The sequence below is a fragment of the Hippoglossus stenolepis genome, chromosome 23, assembly GCF_022539355.2.
Source record: "Hippoglossus stenolepis isolate QCI-W04-F060 chromosome 23, HSTE1.2, whole genome shotgun sequence".
Lineage (NCBI taxonomy): Eukaryota > Metazoa > Chordata > Actinopteri > Pleuronectiformes > Pleuronectidae > Hippoglossus > Hippoglossus stenolepis.
In genome coordinates, this window is record NC_061505.1 from 11,230,751 (window position 1) to 11,252,440 (window position 21,690).

The window sequence follows — 21,690 nt, forward strand, 5'->3', positions numbered from 1 at the left end:
CGAGTCATCAGCAGTCCCAGGGAAGCACATCGCAGCCTTGTGAGATATAGCCCGATACGAACTCCTGCTAAAGCCATGTAAACACTTGTTAGTTTAATTTATGTCTGAAGGCCATTTTGTTATTTAAATAGCTGGGGAAGTGCATCTTCATTAAAATCGAGTCAAATGCTCCACGTCTGTTCTCCTTGTAGGTTTGAATGAAAGCAGCGTGAAGAAGACCGAGTGTTTGTGTGGCTTTTTCAGTTTGTCAGTGAAGTGCTCCCTGTGGTCGAACACAAGCATGAAACGCTGCTGTTCTTCATGTATGATGTGCCCGTTTCTTACTATTTGACCAAGCTTAAAAAGATCACGGTGAGAACTGCGGGGCCCCTGGAGCGGCCCCATCAGCAGGTTGACCCCCAGGTTGAGCACAGCCACTTTTATCATTTCCTCTTGAGGTGCTGTGGTGTAACCGGGATGACTCTGCCCCGAGTGCTCTTTTGCTGCCTCGCACTCTTTTCAGCCGCTCGAAGTGTCCGGCGGTTGAACCGACCACAGAAAGCGGCAGAGAGGACGGCGAGTTCAGCATCATCTTTTCACTGGAAACAGAGATGAAGCGTTAAGTTTCCTTCACACCTTTTTTTCCTGTGAGCGGCTGAGGAGAAGCTCTGCTGGTCATCGCAGCTCATAACATTTCACCTCAATTACCTTTTCAAAATATTATTGCTGGCTGTTGCCAAAGTGCACTTCCAGACACAGTCTACTGAAAACCCCAAATACACAAAAATATATAAAAAAGGCATTCTCAAAAAGCACAATGAGTACAACTTCTCGCTTATAAAGTATTTAGCAGGGTGGTGTGACACTGTGTCACTTCCTGTGAAAACAAATTAAATGTATTATTTTGGATAACTATATTCTTAAACCTGTAGTCTTGCTACTTTGGTTATTTATCGTAATTAATTGATTTTCGAAAAATTCTATCATCGAGAAAACTCATTTCCTACTGTGCAATTCCCAGCTCGGTGACAATTTAAATAGAGGGGGAAAACAAAACAATAGACAATGGATTAACTGGACAATTAAGTAATCTAATAAACAGCCTTGTGTCTCTCTGAGAGATACGCATTAAGAACCAGAGAAACTTGCATCTAATACAAGGTTGGTGTTTATTTTAAGGCTGATCACGAGTTCTAAGCACTTAGGCAGTGAGTTAGCACCGTACCGTACTAAACAATGGCTGCAAATTAGAAAACTCCACACTATTCAGAATGTAAAATGAATGCTTCATTGTTTACATATCACAACTTCTCACCATTACTTGCACTATTTTGATTAAAAAGTAATTTGGCACAGTAGTGTCCTTATACACAATAATTGAGTTTATATCTGTAAAACGTATACCCATTCTATTATTCCTAAATGTATGCCTCCTATTGTGTAATTCCCCCATTTATACTATACTATATATAGTATTCTATTTAGTATACAATGCTGAATTTACAGCACACTGTATTTTATACTCATTCATACTATATACCATAACTTCCTGATAACCGTCAATATGTGAACAAATGTATACATCTATTTCAATATCTCCTCATATTATGCACAAGTTCAGTTTACATCGTCACCCAAACATCCTGTCACTGCACTTTACTTAAGTACAACTCTCTACAAATATTTCCATATGTAGTAAAAGCTGTATATTATGTATATATATTCTAGTTTTTAGATTATTTGATTTCATTGCATATGTTATTCTATTTTTATACTTTCAGGTGGTCCATCTGACCATGGGCTGCTGCAACAAGTCGTGGGATCAATTGAGTCTATTTAATTTTAAATTATATGTAAAAGTTTAATTTGCACATTAAAAAGAAACCCTTTTAGAAAATAAAACAAGTTTTAAAATCCCAAACTCGTCAAACAATTAAGTGGCAAACTCACCATTTGTGCAGAGAAAGTAAAACCAGAAGTTCTTATCCTCTAAGAAAAAGATAACACACATTGTTGTGTTATTTACCCTCATTGCTGGGTACACTGCACATGCAGCTGCTCCACATCACAGAGGTGGCTGGCTCGCGTTTTCCTTGTCAGGTTGCGTCTGGCTACCTGCGAGCGGATGTGGGCGTGCGTGTGCTGATCAGTGTTCTGGACTGAATAGAATGTGAAGGGGAGTCAGCGGGGAGCTGGTGTCGGGACGAGCGGGATTGATGTGCTCACAGCGGACGGCCTCGGCTCCATCATCGGCTTGTCTGGACTGAGCTTTGCTCGGCGTAGGGGGAGACCTGCAGCATGGTGCCCTTTACAAGTCTCTGCTGCACAGGAGGCCGCTCCGGAGAGGTCACCGTAGTAGCTTTAGTCACACACGAACGCACACCCGACACACATGCACAACACACGCTGTTGCCGAGCAGACCTGTGCGGAGGGCTAAATTAGGAACAAAGCTACTGTGTGACACACCAGCTGTGTGTCTAGACTGTGTTAGTTAGCACTATAACAGGGCTGATGGAGCACACGTCTCCATTTTACCTTCAGCGCACCACTTCTGTCCCACATAGAGAAGAAAAACACATGGACAGCCAGCACAACACTGAAATGGTCAAGTATAACACTGAAGGTAACACTGTTTTAAGAGGGATAGCAAAAAGACTAATTCCTTTTCTGTTTTACTTCTCATTAACCACTAGAAACGGAAGAAACACATCCTACCTTTGCTTGTTTGGAAGCCTTGGGTGAGTGGGCTGACAAAGTTAATGCTGCACTTTCCAGGCACTGCGAGTCTATCATGTGTTGCCCTTAAAACTCAATAAATGACGCTGGTTCAGGGCTTTAAATCTGCTTCCAAACACCCTTGAGGCTCAATGTCAGCCAATTTAGTTCAGGGGGAAAAGTAACACACCAAAAAAAAGAAAAAGAAAGTGCTGTCACGAAAGATGGAGCTGTGGCAGCATCTCGTGTATTATATACTAATAGCACAGCATTGATTGATTGGTTTGTATCGAGATCAGCGAAGACATTGATGAATATAGTGAAGCTGAAGTGAAAAGAATAGAAGCCCAGAGAAACACGCCCAGGAATATGTATCTTTAGAAAATTTTTTAAATCGTTTTCCACACTGTTCAGTCAACTCATTCATCCATCCATCATGGAGCTCGATATAAAGGACAAAAACACAAGTTACAATCAATACCTCTTTGATGTAATCGTCCTAAATATTAAGCCTCTACATTTAAGTCAAGCGATGTCAGTCATGTTTGTTTCCAACAGCATCGCAGCGAAATTGATCGCTGCTGGTATTAAGAGATTAAAAGGTTCCCTGTCCTCTCCGTGTTGTTGACACGCGTCGTGACTCATTACGGCCATTAGCATTAAGCTGGCTCATCAATAAGCACTTGGCCGATCCATCAGTCTTCCTCAGATCTTGCCCAGGAGACCCCGCCACAGGTCCCCGCCAGCTCTGCGACAGGCTGCATGGGCGTCCTTAACATGCTGGTCACCACGCACGCACAAACACACACACGCACACAGACACACTACATACACACACTCCCACCTGTCCTGGTGTTGTCCTGACAGGGAGGATTCAAGTGTCAGTGTGAGCTTCTGTCCGCTAAAAAACCTGCTGCTGTGAGTGTCGTGTCAGTGTAGCCACTTTTGCTTGTCAGCATGTTGGTGTTTGTCAGTGCACTCTTGTCATTTGTGTAGGCTTGATCATTGAGTGTGTTTGTGTGTGTGTGTGTGTGCGTTTGTGCGTGCAGGCGTGAGAGAGAGAAGAAAGCAACCAGTCTCTCAAAGTAAGTGTTTTTGCTGTAACTGTCAACTTTCGTATTGTCTTATACCGATTTTTCATTTATGTATGCCATGTAGGTGTCACTTTGTGTGTGTGTGTGTGTGTGTGTGTGTGTGTGTGTGTGTGTGTGTGTGTGTGTGTGTGTGTGTGTGTGTGTGTGTGTGTGTGTCAGTAGGCATCAGGTATGGCAATGTCAGTGTCAGTGTCAGTCAGTTCCAGACTATGCAGTGTCAGTGTATGACAGCCAGACGTAGTTTGATGTGATACTGTGCCATAGTGAATGGCAATGTCTTGACGAAGAAAGTTTGTGAAAGAGATTTTTAAAAAATGAAAGGGATAGATGGTAGATGGCGCTACAGTTCATCATGGAGGGCCTCTCCGTCTGCGTGGTCCAGAGCTCCCATCAGCAGCAGGGCTCCGGTAGCGTTGTCTCGAACGAAGAGGATGAAGGGGTGATCGGCGTAGAACAGCTTGGTCTTTCCTACGTTCTCCTCCTCTAGATCTGCTTCCCCTGTCCCGGCCTGAGCAGCCAGCTCCAGGGACGCCCAGTGGAGGACGCCACCCAGATGAAGCTTCCCTTTGCTCTTGACGGACATGCCGGAGAAATCGGCCACCTTCTGGTCCCAGGCATCGGTCAAGCCCAGAGCGAGCAACTGTTTCTGGAACAGATGAAAAAAGAGAGGGATGGAATTTAAAGGGCTGCTTGGAATCTCCCGGTTCTTGAGGCCGTCCTACACGGCGATGTCCCGTACATGTATGCTAACGCATAGCTGCTGGAGCACCGGTCAATTATGCACGCAAAGAGACCAAACAACGAGAGGGAGGAAAGGCACATTTTAAAATTTCATGATGCTGTGGTGTTCAAAAAGTGTGAGACATGCTCTGGCCTTCCAGGACCTCGCCACATGATTAACGTAAACATAAACACACAACCCCTCAAACAGGCAATCATTAACTTTTTAGGGAGGGGAGTTTATCGCCCACCATGTTTATTTACTTTCTATCGCGGGAATCAGAGATGGGAGGGGGGGGGGCTGACAGTTGCCCTTGTTGCGAGCTGGCAGAACAAAGTGGGCGACAGGCAGAGAGGAGACGGAAGGAGGAAGCAGAGGATGAATAATTTAAGAGTGATGCCCCGTGACCTCAGCACCCCCCTTTGTTTTGCCTGATATGAATTCTGCGGGAAGGCGTCGTCATGACAGGTAGTTTATCCTCCCGTGGCAAGAGGGCCACTCACAGTGACAGGCTTCTCCAGGGGCCAGACGAGAGCGCGTGCCGGCTCGTGTGTGGATTTGCAGGAGGCCGCGGCGAGGAGGGAAGTTGCAGAGACAGACGAGCGGGTGACAATATTGTTTTCTACTGTAGCATTGTTCAAACTTTAGCTGATTAGAGGAAAAGGAGATGTCTTCCACCGGCAGAAGAAAACACTAAATCATTGGGATGAGTAGTGTGGGTGCTGCCTCCCTGACTTTGTGTTTCTGCTAATGGACAATTGTAATAATCCCTGTAGAACGTCTGCTTTTCTGCTTGTGCATGCAAGAGGAAGTTAAACTGGATCATGTCGGCTTATAGCCAAACATGAAATAAGTAGATGTATATACAGTTGTAGGCATCTGTCACTCCCATTCTAGTGTTTCCATGCAACGCGCCCCCCCTCCACACACACACGCCACCTCCTGCTCTAATGCACTTATATTGTCCTCATCCATTATTCCTCCACTCTTCCTCCACCTGCTACCACTGCATCACTGTCTTCCACTGCCGCTCTGCCACTCGCCTGGCATCCCCATCCTTCATCAGCCCCACGTGCCTTTATTTTATCTCATCTCTCTCGCACACTCTCACTCTCTTTTTGCTCCTAACTCTGTCTTTTTCCACTACGCCCCCATCCTTCTCTTTCTTCGACAGGCCAACGCGCCTCGCTATACACCGCTCTCTCGACCTCTCCGTCACCGCCGGCGATGGTTTTCAAGGTTTTTCGCTCCTTATCTGAAGAGGAAACAGAAACAGGCTTAAACTTATGGGTTCCTCAAATGGTTAAAGACAAATGTGTGTGTATAAGGAAAATAAGCTTTTTCTATTTCTCTATTATGTAGCCGCTTTCAGTCATACACTGAGGTGAGGGGCTGTTTGTGAGAATGTAAATGTCTGAGTCAGTTGCTCCAGACGTTTTCAAGCACTTCAAACGGGCGTGCTCATAACATCTCATACACGTGACGAATGTAAAACTGAAAAAAAAAAAAAACGCAGGATTAAAAAGAGGTGCCATACACGTAGAAGACCCAGACGAAGATGTCAAACTGGAAAGACAAACAGACCCATGAGCTCTTGGTAATAACAGCCGACGGTGTTGTTGATATGCTGTAAACAAAAACACATGATTTCCACAGCGGACATTATGCATCATGTCCTGCCTCCTGCATGCTCTACCCAGCTGTCGCCCCTCGCCTGAGCGTTCACCGGATCCAGACAATTTCCTGTTGCCCTCTTCATATGTGAAAGACAAACTCTTATGTTTTCCAGAGCACAAGTCTATAGAACACGTCCATCTGTTTTCATTCGGGTTCATTTGGTCTGCAGTGTTGCATGTGCAACCATGATGCAATATGAAAACCAACAACCAACCCCCACGTGACCTAGCCTTCCTCTCTGACTCACCTACTATGCATGTTGAGGCGAAAGCATTTGGTTAATTATTTATTTTAAGCTATAAAGTGTTTAAAAATGAAGGGACCCCGTGGCAGCGTGCTGGGAAACGGGCCAGGGGTGTTAGAGAAGCCCATGAAGGACTAGTGCACTGCAGAGGTGTGGCACTGCATTATATGGAAAGAGAAACCTCTGGGAGGTGCTCTTTGGCTGCCCTTTCTCTCTGAAGCACCGCATGAATCTTAGATGGAACAGCACTGGGCTGACTTTGCTGATGCCTCACATACAGCATCAACGAGCTATTTGTCTGAGAGTGAGAGCCACAGGCATTGTCAGCTGGTGGTTTCCTCTGTGTGTGTGTGTGTGTGTGTTGTGAGCTTACTTGGCCTACAGCAGTGCAATCTAACCAGACCTGAGGTAGGATGGCATCAACCCTGAGGCGTGCAGCACTCTGCATCACATTATTTCAGCTTGATGGTTGAGCTCACTAAGTAGCTTGTTGGGTGGAACTGTAGGGGCTTTTAAAAAGGCATACGTGGGGGCAGCCGGTCACATGTCGACATGTCACAGCTCCGTCTCTGAGGAGTAACTGAGACTGGCAGCCCCATTTTCATTATTAATTAATATATTGATTCATTCCTGAATTCATTTCTTTTTAAAAGTTTTAAACTTAAAAAAAAAAAAACGAGTGCTGAGAGCACAAAGAACCAAAAGTACAAATCCAAATCTTATTCAGTCATGAAAAATGTAAAACATTCATAGTTGAGAAGCTGGGAATAATGTTTTTCATTTGGCTTAAACAATCTTAAGTGATTATTTTTCTGTTGAGTGGATGACTGATTATTCAATATATTGTTTTAGCTCTAATTTGACAAGGTTACTCAACACTTATGGGCTGTTTTCATCAAATAATGTTGTGGTTCAAGGGGCTACAATTTCAATGGTGACTAGAAAAGCATTCAGTACAGTGCATAGCTCTGCAAAGGCTGAAGAGTCAACAGCCCCCGAAATTCCATCAAGCTGCAAGAACTCAAAGACATCAGTTCCATAAATATATCTGATAAAGAACATGAATTATTCCCTGGGAAATTGGTAGAAACTTCAAAAAACGCAAACTTTAAGAATGTGAAAAAAAGATCCTGGCTCTGCTCCCATATCCAGATCTGCACCACAACTTAATGAATTCTTCCCTAAATCATACCACACCTTTTCACAATGTTTTGTGGAAATCTGTCCAGTAGTTTCTGCGTAATCCTGCTAATTAACAAACAAACACTTTGGTGGAGGCAACAATCAAAGGAGTTTAAATGAAATATATTGATATATATATATATACTGATTCACTCTTTAAATGTAGTTGCGTTTTTTTGATCACAAGTAAAGCCACGGAGCAATTGTTTTCAGTGTAGGTCTTTGTTTGATTTGTATCTCTTTCACAAGTACGGGGGAGGACGATGGTTTTCAATGCTATGCTATGAAGTAACCATCGGTGGCAGTGGTACGCTAAAATACACAGACATTAGCCAGCAAAAGGAAGGACAATACTGCTAGTTAGCAAACATGGATGTGCGAACAATGCAGGTTTTGAAATACTTTTCAAAAATTTGATTTGCAGATGTTTATAGCAAAAGTTATATTTCTTTAAGGGCACCTTTAAATGCTGCACACTGTATGATTGCATCCTCTGGCCCAAGTTAAACAACCTATATCCGACTTGGTCCAGCTAGCTGTGACGCTGGAATCACGACCAAAGACAACCGACAACTGTCCAAGAATAACGGTAAGAGGTAAAATCTCCCTCCCTCCCACAGGCCCCCCCCTTCCCAATAAAAGCCACAAAATTGTTCTTTTAAGCCGTTGACAAATTAAACAACCACAGTCATGATCTGCCAAATTCAATACTGCCCTTAACATCGTGTGTGGGTGGTTTCGAGCGTGCAGTATTTGGCACTGGCATCATCACAGCTCCCTTTCACAGACCCATTCAATACAGGCTTAACAAAAAAAAAACACATCTCTTTCTCTCCCTCAACATCAGCTCTTAAGGCTTCAAAGCATCTCCATCTCTTTATTGAGTCTCATCAGCAATACTCCGGTTGGCATCTTATTTACATGGGCTTTCACCTCTTTTGCACGGTCAATAGACTTGGCAACTCATTCACTTGCTTACATATATGAGCCGGGTTTTATCCCACAAGGACATTTTGCCACAAACATAAAAAGGAGGAAAAAAAAGCCTGAGCTTTTAGCGAGAGAACATTTCACGAATGACCATGAAATGCATCTGATCATTTCATATGATGCAGGGCTGCTGTAGCCGCGTTAAAAACAGCCGCCCCTCGACACTGTATACTGCGGCGTGTGCTCTTGTAAATATTTGATGGCCTTTTGACCTCATTAGCCATGATTGAGTGAGCTCTCCGGTGCACACTCATACGTCTTAGTCAGCGACTGGAGATACCGCCAGGATGGAGCTCAAGCTCGGCCATTAGTCTGGATGTGTGTGTGTGGCCTGGTCAGCACTGGATCAGAGAGAGAGAGAGAGGGAGAGAGCGATGAGGGTGGTTTATTCGATAACCTCCGGACCAGGTTAGTTAAGAGGGCTCTCCATCTCACGGTGTGCCCTTCAACAGAGGAGAACACCACAAATAGGCAGACAGACGGAGAGAAAAAAGGTAGAATTCTGCAGGTATTTATAGTTCACTGTGACACTTTCCACCATGTCCCCAAGCAATCATTGACCCCCCTCGTCCTCCTCCACCTCTCCAGTTCACTCGCCCGCCGAGTGTCACTCCTATTTAGGTCAGCGGTGCCAAGGTACGGCTGCTGAGTGATGGCGTATTAGAGGCACATGTGAGACCTACAAAAAAGGAATTAGATCGCTGGGACTGATATGACGGAGAGAGAGGACAGAGGTGAAGGAGGGAATAGCTGCATTTGGATGTGGCGAATCCGTGCAACGTGACTGAGGGGTGCGTGATTCTGTTTGATCTCATTTGCCTCACAGAGAGGACATGAGCATTACAGTTGACACGCACACACACGCACTGCTATGATCCTCTGTTTGTCCAGATGCTGCCCTCTAGTCTCAGGAGTCCATGGTTGGCCAAGGTCCTGACAGATAGCGCGGTAAACAGTATTAACGCGCGGCGACGAGCAATTATTTGCCCGACCCGATTGGAAAAAATGATCGTCAGAGGAGACGTGGCTGGCGATCACTGGCCAGAGGGGCTGGACTGACAGATGAAATGAGACTGGATTGGGCTGAGGGTTTGTTCAGAGCTTGAGCCCTTTCGTAATGATTCCTCAAATGCACTTATTTTTCTTGAGTGGGCAAACTGAGGAGGACAGCTCGTGAAGAGTCAGAGGACGTTAACGGACGTCAAAACATTTAAGTGTTTATCCATAATTATGTTAGATAATGAGAGCAGCATAGAGCTTCTTTTGGGTATTTACAAGAGTGAGTTTTTCAGACTCTCTTGCAGAGACAAAAGGATTTATGCAACAGTATGTTTTCCCATTCACTGGAAAAGTCACAGCCATGTCAAAAGCAGTTGTTTCAAGCTTTAGTTGTAGATTACAGCCTCCTCCCCTGAGAGTCCTGACAATGTTCATGTCAAAAGTTGGCTCTTCAGGGTATAGCTACCCAAATAACATGGCAGCACAACTCTGCAGAGAGGATTGTTCAAGGCGAAAGAGGCCAAAGTGGATTTCATCAGTCCATGATGAGGTTACAATGTACATCTAAAGAGGACATGGTAATACGTTCCAGTCAGCGTAGCATGCCCTGGGGAAATGGGTTTTTCTGGCATGCCCTCTGTATCTGTCAGGTTCAACTAACCCCTCTCTCTCTCACTCTCTCACTCTCTCGCTCCCCTTCTTTCTTTCTCAGTCATCCACAACTGTTGTACCAGCGACTACTGTATCTCTCTAAGTGTGAGTTCAGGCTGAGCACAAAGCAAATTTGAGAAGCAGAGCGACTTTGTACAAAGTCAGTGGGAAGATACAAGAGGATTCAAACAGTTGTGCGTTCCCTCTGGGCTGTGGGAGCCGAGGTGAAGATGCATCCGTGCCATCTGAAAATGTTTTAACTCGGTACAAAAAATTATGCTAATCCCAAGGTTGTAGGAGTCAACCTCATCATACAGAGACAAAATGAAAAAGAAGAGCGGAAACATTAACATGCACAAAGACCCTCTCCACAGAGCAGTCGGTGTGTGCAACAAGTCACAAGTAGCTGCCGTCAGTGCACAGGCAATTTAGGGTGAATATACACATTCTGCAAAAACAATCCAGCTATCATCTGCACTGCATGAATTCTGAATGCATCTTAAGGTCTGTGTTTTACTGATGAGTAACTGTGAGCACTAAAGATGAGCCCAGCTTAATTTGTTTGTGCTTGTGCTCAAACTCTGCGCTAACACTCAGAAATGTTGTCGCTTGGACAGATTTGCTGCGCTCCAGGTTGAGCTTTTGTCATCCAAGAATTTTGGAATACTTCGGTATATGGCCTTGAATGTCAATTCTTTCTTAACCATGTTATGTTCACCTCAGCCTCCTTAACTTGATTACAGCTATAGCTCCTCAGTGTGACCACTTTACTTGCATATGGGAATGAGCTAACAAATCTTGTTGCAGTCATTTCTGTCATCCATCATCAAAAACATAAATGGAGCAGCTTTTAATTTTGAGCTGTCGCTGAACATCTCTGTTGCCAGTTTAAATTGCATTAAAGTGACCTTGGAGGGTAAATTTACATTCATTCTGGAAAAGCAACTTGATAAGAGACTAAAATTAAAACTAGATTCAGGTCAGGTTTGTGTGCAGAGAGCAGGTGTCTGAACTCCGCCAAAGATCATTTATGAGGGAAGAACCTCCACTCCGTAAACACCACTGTCAGATCACAAGTGTTTATGTAGTTCCGGCAAAGTTTTAAGTCCTGTCTAATGATCATCTCAATAGTTTGGATCATGTAGCCCATGAAAAATAGGGTCTTAAAAAAAGAAGACCTGAATTCTTTAGTAAGTACATTCTATGGCAACTGCAAATGAAAAAAGGAAACTCGCTGCACTCTGCCCCCACATCAGCAGACTGTTCTCGTGTGATTCTCTCTGTGCCCTTGCCTCCGCTGCGGACCCTGGTCAAATACGTGCTCTTCCACCGGCCTGACAACTCTCTGATCTCCCAGTCAGCAGCCTGACACAGCCGTCGGTTTGGCCTGTGTGAACCTGAACAACCCCCATGCACTCAACATTAGCATCAGCAGCCACTAACCTGCTGCCTGTCTGCCTGGTGCTCCTCCTCGGCTACATCCACAGTAATACGTTTTCATGACACGCTGACGATCTGTCACATGTAAACAGGACTGTGAATGGATTTATCTCATGTAATCATCATAATAGTTAAGTATTCAATGTATGTTCATAAGGTCAATATTCAAAATATTGCTGTCCATGTTAACGTAGTCTGTATGAATATATATAATAGTTGTGTTTTCGTCAAGCAACTTTGATCAGGTATTTCAGGAGGTTACTCAGTTACTCTTACTTAGACACATCAGTCTTTGTATAGCAGTTACCAACTGCTTGACAACACATGCCTCAGGTGTAATCAAGATACTGCCTTACAATATATATAAAATACTGTAAGTCAAAAATAATTACATATCAGCAGCAGAGGCAGCCAGTGATCTGTGGCTGTTTGCTGCCGCTTTGATTTTTAAGATAGACATATACATCTGTAAAGATTCCTACAGGACCATATGCTCTGTCACATGTAAACAGGAATATGAATGAAGTTTCTATGATGAACTAATGTAAAAGTCATAATAGGAATACGATCGTATCCTGAATAAGGTCAGAAGTTGGAATATTGCGATCCATGGAGACAAAGTCATATTATCCTTAAGTCTCCATTCTAGCCTGTCCACACGAAGACACAACCCGTGGGTTTTTAAATTGAAACAGGGCAAGCAGCGCTTCCCAAACTCTCTGCAGTCTCCTCTCTCCTGATTCAGATAGGCCACATGCTGCTTCTGGGATGAACAGGGGCAGAGATCCAGACCACCACCTGGGCTATGGCACGACCTTGCAAAAAGAGTTCTGTGGGAGGTATCGGAAGCCCACCAAAGAGCTGCGCGCCGTGGTCGTCCTCAGGCCCTTCTATCCTCTTAGCAGCCAGGGTTCGATTCCCTGCTGAAGGTTGTTGCAGTCTGATGCTGTAAGTACAGCTATCACCTCAAGGAAGTGAGGAGAAGAGAGGGAAGGGGTGACATTTGAACTTACCTGAGTCAGAGTCTGCATTGAGCTGGAAAGGCTTAGCCAGGCCACTGCTTCAGTTACTAAAGGCACCAACGAGTCAGGGGAAGAAGAAGACAGAAAAGCAAGCAAGAAATAGAGGTTGCAGGTGAAGAATATTTGGAGGAAGATGAGGTAGAGGAAGACATGACGAGAGAGAAACACGGCACAACATGGAGGCAGAGCACAGACAGAGAGAGAGAGGAGGCGACAGAGCCAAGTGAAGAGGAGAGAAAATATGAAAGGGAAGAAAAAGAAACTGATGTCAGGAAGAGGAGGTGACCAGAGCAGATGAAAAGAACCGAGACGAAGAGACATGGAAAACACAAACAAGAGAGTGAAGGCGACAAAGGAACAATGAGAATGATGAGCGCACTTCTGAAAGATATGAAAAACTGTATCAGGTGAGGTGAAAAATGATGCGGTGTATGTGGGTAGAGGAAATTAATGAAAAACAGAAACTAAGAGAACAAACAACAAGTGTGGCTGAATGCAGGGATCTGCTCTTTCAAATTGCACTGCAGTATTATAAAAAAGAAAAACAGAGCGACCGCCTCTCTGCCACACGTTTAATGCACAGTATGAGCACATCACCTTAGTCTGCTGTGCTCGGTGCAAATTCAGAGAACATGGATCAAAAGACAGAGTAATAAGAAGAATCCAGCATTACTTCTGCAACCTCCCTCAGAAAGGAAAGACAACAAACGTCGCTGCCAAGGCAGCTGGAAATTGGACTCATCCAGTGTGGGCTAGATTTGGTTGGGATCGAGAATCATGACCATCACCCGAGGATTTTGGGAAAGCATGAAGAAGCCACATACATATTTGTGTTCTTTCAGTTGCACGTCCACCATGTGGAAACACGGATGAGTTTATCACTTGAAGAACACAACATCAGCCAAGGCTATTACCCAGACAACACTTCCTGCCTTTGTATACATGCATATCCGAATGCATTAGCCTGAAATAGACTCAACAGTGAATGTAAAACATTAAAATGCTATTTATATAGAACTGGAGTGTATCATGGTGCAATGTAAAATTACAAACACTTAACCTAAGAAGATCAGCCCCTCATTTATAGAGCAACTTACCCTCCTGCTTTGGTTCCAAAGAGCCCCCTTCAAAGAGAAAAATGTAACCCTAACACACATGCACACACTCACACACTCACTCAGTGCGGTGAAAGAAAAGAGAATAAGATATGATTGAATACTAAAACACTCAAAACCACTAGCTTACACAAAGTAGTGACAGTACTTCTACTACTGTTAACCTCAATTCTATGACACAATCATTCAGACTAAATACTACCCACCGGGGGTTTCACAGAAAATTAAAAGCAAAGTTGGCTTCTTTTTCCTTATGGCACACATAACTTGCTCATATTGAAATATTATTATAAAAATCCTTGAGGCCACAAAGATATTTCATAGTAAAGTGCAGAGAAAGGGAATGTCCCGAGAAGTGGATGAATTTGTTTGGCAAGAAGAAAAACTAAGAAAATACTCAATTGGACAAAAATAAATAGCGATATCTAGGTTACATTCTTCCTGAAGGCCAAAATGAAAACATTATGTTTCGTACTTAAAACTCACAGTTTTAGAGAATTTAGAGAAGAATATTCAGCACACCATAAAAGTAGGAATCGGTCATAATGTCATGTCAGTAGGGAAGTTTAGACAGTGAGTAGTATTTTACGTTAAATTATAATCCATGAGGTCGACGACTTGTACGTAATTCTGCCAATTGCCCCAGTTCAATAAGCTATAGTTGCTATGAGTAATTATGTGTGTTCATTATGTGTTGTCATGTTGGGTTGACAGTAATCTGAGAAAAAGCTGAAATGTTCACACAGCATGCCCATCGGGGAAGTATGTTAGAACAGTGTAACCTTTTATTCTCATGAAGCAAAGTCCCTGTTACTTTAACATTATTGAAAAGGATTTGAAATATTGTGTGTTTGTTCTATTAATGTTTGCCAAGCAAAATAAAAAAAACACACCGCCATGTAAAATTTGGTCAAAGAAGGTGACAACTACTAAAATGCAGTAGTCGTGAATGCCCTACTTCCCAAACGGTCATTAGGTGTGAGGGTGTGAGGGTGTGAGGGGTGAATGTGAAGTTTCAGGTTACGTCATAAACTTCCCACAGATGTAATTTTCATGCTTCTGGAAATCTGAAACTCTCTTCTATTGCAATTCACGCTACAAAACATAAAGTGAGTGTAGATCTTACTGACAACTTCATCATAAAGTCCTATTTGAGTGTACGCCATTTAGATATTTTTCAAATCTCTATGTTAATGTTCAATGTTCAACCTCAATAAAACCCGTTTGTTGTACTCACATGCAGACTGAACGTGCTGGAAATGTTCGCCTTGGGCAGAGAGATGCTCACACTGGTGACATTGGTCTTCTCCAGCCACGTGGACAGCAGCTCCAGGGTCAGCAGCTTGTCCAGCCGAGCCAGATTCTCGACGTGGAAGGGCAGCAGGAGCACCATGCTGGCCTTGCCTCCCCGCAGCGGCGCCTCCAGGACCTGCACCATGTTTTCTATGTCTTCATGGTGACGGAACAAACCTGGAGAAGAGGGCAAAGGAGGAGCCAGGCGCAGAGTCAAGGAGAGAAGGAGAATCTTCGCCATCATGTAACCGTTTCAGCAGATGTTCTCGACGGCTGTTCTCTTGGAAGTTGGGTCAGACTATTCAGCAAAGCAGCCATTTGGTGTCCTTGCCTGTTAAATGCGCTCAGAGAGATCACACTAAGACATTATCTTTACCGTGAATTGTAAATGACTTCATATTATAAGATTAAATAAAGCACAGTGTATCCCTGCAATGTCTTTTATTGCTGTCAAGGCAGAAATTCACTCTGCCTTGTTGTTGTTTTAAGACGATGCATAAAATATGAATGGCATGTTAAATAAATGATAAGGTACACAGTGATAAATAGGAGGGAAGTGGATTGGACCTTACAGATGTTCAAGCCATTTTCCCCTTTCGCTGCATTTAATTGCTGGCAGGAGAACAACAGTGAAAGACGGTGGGGGTTGTTGTTTTTACCTGCTCTGTGCATCATCACCACTTTGGTGTATTTCTTCCCCAAGAAGGTTCGACGTTCCGTGCTCCCCTCGCTGAACTCTCTCTCCCACAGCCCTGAACCAACAGACAAACAAGCACAGAGCCGTTCTGAATGCAGGCAGCTCCACACAGGCAGGATGTAAGTAAATGCTAAATGATTGGCAGAGGTGAGAAGGTGCCCACCAGCTTAAACAACACCCGCTCGTAAAATACATATAGACCCCATTCGCGGTGACACTGCTCATAAATCGTCAATATGTGCCGCCTATTAAAAAGATGTCTTCTCTCCCAAAAAGCGGCTGAGCTGGAGTGCCACACTCAGGCGGTTATGAGATCCTTAAGGCCACGGCGCCCCTTCCAGTGCTCACCACATCCCACTTGGCCCCGCTAACCCCCTGACAGCTGTCAATTTAAGGGTGGGGGGTGGCTGTGTGTAGTGGAATTACTGTTGTAATAACCTCACAACACAATGCCAAAGCTGAAGGCCCATTCAATAGAGCAGGGCACAGTGGATGGAGTGAGAAGGTCGACAGATTATGACTTGCACTTACGGCGTGTCGCTTTTCGTGACTGACACCCGGGGCCGGCTAGGGCTCAAACTGATGATGATTTTATTGATTCATCATTTTCAAAAGGAGCAATGCACTCATGACACAATGCTCAGGTGCAAGGAGGTCAAAAAGAAATCTAATGCCTCATTTGCTCTGATGAAAGTCTGGAGACCGAGTGCTCGGCTTTATCATTAAAAACTCACACTGGACACAAAGTGTGCCCACTCTTCTTCTTTCTGAAGTATTCACGATTGATTTGTCTATAAAATGTCAGGGAATGATGAAAACCCCCCCATGGTGAGTTCCCGGAGCTCAAGGTGACATCTTCAGATTGCGTGTTTGGTCACAACAACAGTCCGACACAATAGTCCATTTAAAATGATGTAAGACAGAGTAAAGCACCTCATTTGACGGTGATTTGCTTGATGAACGATTTAAAAAAGGTGCTCTGGATGAAGTATTGCACGACCATCAAGATGGGGGAGCTTGCAAAAGATTAAAAACTAGACCAACAGACTGCAGCCATGCTAGCAGGTCGGTGAGGCTAAATGCCAACATCAGCATGCTAAAATGCTGACAATGCCAATGCTTGCATGTTCAGGCTTAACAGGTACAAGGTTTACCATGTTCAACATCTTACTTTAGCGTGTCAGCATGTCTGCTAACAAGCACTAAACACAACCGAGGCTGATGGGAAGGTCATTAGTTTTGCAGCTGTAAACGAAAACCAAGTGACTGGACAAACGGAACTTTAAACCTGGATGATTGTGACGATGAGATGTTGAGGGATGATTCAAGTTATCCAGAGGGTGACATCTGTTTCTCCACCAAAGGTCATCCAGTAGTTATCGAGACACGACGCTCAAGAATCAGCAATGTCACATGCTGGGGGCGAAATCAAAAGTCAAGACTGACCGCGGCCTTCGAGATAAATTCTTAGGGAAACCCTGAGAAAATGTTGCTTCAGAACTTGCTTGATGTTTTGATGATTCTTGTCATGTCACTGAGCAGGAGACTAAAACGCCAAACTTACAGAGGTGCTGGATAAAAAAAAAATCATGAAATCCCCCGTCAGACATGTAAATCAGCTTAATCTGTTGCAGTGATGACGAATGAAATTGCCCCGCAAGAGACAGCATTACAAAATCTGAACGTGAAATCAATAAGTCCTGCTCTCAAACTGAAAGGCCGCACTCTTGAAAGATAGGGGGGGAGAAAACCATAGCAAAACTGGTGTCACATCAGATTCTGCTGATCAACTGATCTACTTGTTGTTTCAGCGCTAGACTCTCCCGAGAACCTCCCAGCCTCAGCTGGACCCCAGCCAATCAAAAGTCAGAGCAAAGTGACATGTGATTCTCCGTCCCAGGCGCGCCAGCACAGGTCACAGACATTCGCTCCGCTTCCTGTCAACATCAGAGCGAGAAATATGATCGCGCTGGAATCAAAAAACAACTGGCTGAGGGTTACCTAAAGTGGCAGCCGCGTTGTTCGTATGATGTCACGATGATGAGGAATCTCGGTGTAAATACGAAGAAGTCGTAATCAAGCAGCGGGGGTTAAACCGATGAGCTCAGCAGACTTTATTTGATCTCTGTGTGTCTCATGTCTCGACGAGATAGGACTGCTTTGGGTTTGCACTACATTACTCTCCTTAACAGGACCGTGCTGCGGCAGAGAGATCATTTGATATATGAATCCATTACTATCCATCGACGATGAACAATGAAACAACTGCACAGTTAAGAAGTCTGACCACTCACAGACATAAGCTGCTCTCAGACATGCACGGAACTCTGCAGTTACTCCGTGTCCGAATGAGACGCTCTGCAGTTTCCGCAGACTTTCTCCCCTGGCCTCCTCGTATAATGTCTGTAGAAATTCCGGAGAGTTTGATGTGAGAACACAGCAGGGGATCCCTCCGCTGGATTCACCATGAGCGGGTGGGGGGGGGTTTGATGGCGCTTCTAACACACGACAGATGCAGAAATGAAAAGAACTAGCTTCCCCGTGAAAACACACGTTGGAGACACAGACGAAGATGTCAAGAGAGTTTGTGGTGATAAGAGTCGACACCAGCGTCTGTGTGTTGTCAATAAAAATCACATGATCTCCACAGCGGAGTTAGTACATCACTTCCTGCCTCTGTCTGCTGCACTCGGCTGCTCCACCTCTCGCCTGAATAATGCAGAGGGTTTGATGCTGTTGTGAATTTGCCTGTGCAGAGAATCTCCTGCTGTGTTGTGCATGTGTGAAAGGCAGACTGCGGGTAAACCCAGTAGCCAATTCTCCAGATTTTACCCACAGGTCATGTCTGAAAACGGCTTTACTGTAAACTTCAGGCAGGAGAATCGATGGGAGCGACCGGCTCCCTCTCCTCCTCCATCAACTTCTCAGGAGTCACATTACAAGCACTTCCACAAGCTATTATTAGAGGTTAAATGTGAAGGGACTTGTTGTTCTCTCTTGCCTTTTGTTGTTCTCCTCGTTCTCCATGCTTTTGGCGTTGTCTCGTGTATAAGTTCTCTCTCTGTACTTTTTCTTTTTTTCCTGTGGTTCAGAATCTTATTTTTCTTCTTCCGTCTCCAGTGTTTGTTTGTCTAAAACAGGAACAAAGCCTGAATTAATTAACTAGTGTGGACTGGAACTCCCAAGGTAGGCCTTTTACAACGCTCCGCTATGTCTGTCAATCTCTTTCACTGTCTCAGCAGGCCTCCCTCTCTTTCTTTACTTCCCTCAGTTGTCGCTGTTTACTTCTCTCCCATCTCTTTTGCTCTGCCTCTCTTTGTCCCCTGCCCACCCAGAAATTTCCCCTTGCGCTGTTCCGTCTCCGCAGCCCTCTTTGCTTTTACCATCGCTCTACTATAAACATGTTCCACTACTAATTGCCCCTGACCTTCCCTTTCTTTGGATGCTGTGTTGAGCCCAGGGAAGGAGGGTCAGCAAAGAGCTTTATAAATCCCCCCTCCTTGAATAATCAACTAAAGGGAACGCAAATGAAACAAACAGGCGAGGAAGGAAACGACTCTGAAACCATTACACTATCACACACTACGAAGCGCCTAAGGACCCTGAAATCAAAGACAAATAAAATAAAAATTACAACAAACCAGAGGCGGCTTGTAGGAGCACGAAGCAAACTATCGACCACTTTTAAATTATGAATCAAAACTAAAGGAATCCAATTTAACGTAATCTAATTTGTGCACCGTAATCTGCCGTATAATCTAATTTGTATATTTAGTGCGCAAAAATGCACCAGCCAACGAGGGTCGGATCACAGGAAAACTAATTTTGTAATGAAGTGAGAACATGAAACAAAGGAAATTAATTAAATTGCTTATCGATGTATATAGTCTGTCAGGGAATGTTATTTGCGGAGTTCTGTCTGTCGGCAACCTGTTTTCACTTCAGCTGCCTTGCCTTCTTTGCACCTAATAAAAAAAAATACCTGCAGGAGGAAACAGAAGGAAAGGAGGCAGATGGACACAGATAAGGATGTGAACGGGAGACACGTGGGAAGAAGAGAGACAGGGTAGATTAGACGCGCGATAAACGATGACAAAAGCACAAAAACAGAGACAAATGGCACAAAAAAAGACCAAGTGAAGCAGAGGGACATGTTTAACACATCCTCGTCTTTTTGAGACGACTCCAAACAAAAATGACAGTCTACGTCAGCGGGCCACACAAACGTCGGCCGTGCTACGAGACAGAGATGAGCGATTACATTCCTGAAATAACACTACATTGCATTCATGAAAATAAGCTATTTGCTATTTCAGTGACTCATTACGAACTTAAACCCCATTGTGAAACTACTGACAATATTTAACAGTCTAATAAAAGTGAAATGAATCCAGCTATTTCCTTTTAAAGAATGATGAGATGGATGTGTTTTATGATGCAACTGTTAAATCACAGATGGAGCTTCGAACGCGTATCGAAACATTGACTAGCTTTCACCCCTGCAGCCCGTCACAAAGAACAGATCCGAGCCAAGCTGTGCCGCCGCAGACTTGGAGCGCTCCACGCACAGATGTTAGGCATGACACTGAGGGAGAGAGTCTGGACACTTGTTACTCAATTATTTAAGATGACACATCACCCCCCAATGGAAGATGAATAAGCTCTCAGTGATGGACCCCAGAATCATCCTTTATCTGCTGTGTCCACCAGCTGGAGTCCACCGCATGCATGCACACAGAAACACATGCACTCTGCACACAGGTGGGGACGCTGACACACACAGTGTAGTGGGCAAACTGCCGCTCAGGCTCTCTGCGCAGCCCCAACACTGAAAATGGAACACGTGCACGCCATATTAATATTCTAAGACTTCTCATCCAAAGCAGCATGCATCTACAGTACAGAGACATTGCATAATTTCAAATGACTGTACAATTACAGAGCACACCAGTCTTCTCAGCTTCTTCTCAGTCCAGCCAAGCTGCTACTTCATGTGTCTACATCCAACCTGGTAGGACACTGCATGTGTTCTTAATTAAAAACATTTCCCATTACCAAACAGTCATATTTCCACAATGTAACTACAAACCAAAACAAGTCTACCACCCATGTATCTAGTGTGCACTATATATACTCACCTTTAAAGTGCAGGGCATTAGCCAGTATCAAGGCTCCGGCCTTGGCCTTGATTTCTGCCTCCATAGGAGCTGCCTCCAGCCCCCCAAGCCCATCTTTAGCCCAGTCATGGAGCTGCTTCAGGTCAGCCTTGGAGTCTCCTTTCCCCAGTGGCTGATGCTGCAGCCCGAACTTGGCCCGGCTGTCCTTCACAAAGGCCTGACTGATCGCAGGGGCTTGCTTGGAAAACACAGCTGAGGACGTGTGCAGGTGAAAAGTGGTCGCGTTGGCTTTGGCGAAGCTCTTCAACGCCCTGGACAGAATCTCCCCTGCCTGGGCTCCGGCCTTGGAGGGGGTGGGAGTCTTGAGGAGGTCTTTGAGCTGGTTGGCAGTGGAGCCCGCAGCTCCTCCACCCAGCGCTCCAAGTGAGGAGGCCAAAAGCAGAGGTGAAAACAGGGTGTTTACTGAGCTGGGGTCGGAGCGTAGGGCCTGATACAGGCGCAGACCCAGAGCCCAGCTGGGGTCCCCCAGGGGAGGCGGCGGGCGGGCTGGAGGTCTGGCTGGGGGAGCAGAGCTCTTCCCAGATGAACTGGTGGTGCTCCCCTGCACCAGGAGAACCTGCAAAGAAATGAGGAGATAGACAGGAAGCCTCGGCGGCATGGCAGATCTGGGGGGGAAAGCACAGGAAGGGAGTCAGTATAAAGACAATCTCTGGCAATATTTTGGTTCTACTGGTGTAGACAAGGGGGCAAGAC

General features: G+C 44.7%; 1 protein-coding gene across 7 annotated transcripts in view; it reads right to left on the reverse strand.

Moving 5' to 3' along the window:
• Positions 1 to 3,067: 3,067 nt before the first annotated feature.
• serpinh2 (serine (or cysteine) peptidase inhibitor, clade H, member 2) overlaps positions 3,068 to 21,690 on the reverse strand; it is a 62,278-nt gene continuing 43,655 nt past the window's right edge. For all 7 annotated transcript variants that reach the window (XM_035149600.2, XM_035149588.2, XM_035149593.2 and 4 more), the window contains 4 exons: positions 20,959 to 21,602; positions 15,783 to 15,875; positions 15,068 to 15,300; positions 3,068 to 4,435 (listed from right to left, as the gene is read on the reverse strand). In XM_035149600.2, coding sequence (XP_035005491.2) covers positions 4,130 to 4,435; positions 15,068 to 15,300; positions 15,783 to 15,875; positions 20,959 to 21,602 — 1,276 coding nt within the window. In that variant the 3' untranslated portion in view covers positions 3,068 to 4,129. The remainder of the gene's footprint in view (positions 4,436 to 15,067; positions 15,301 to 15,782; positions 15,876 to 20,958; positions 21,603 to 21,690) is intronic.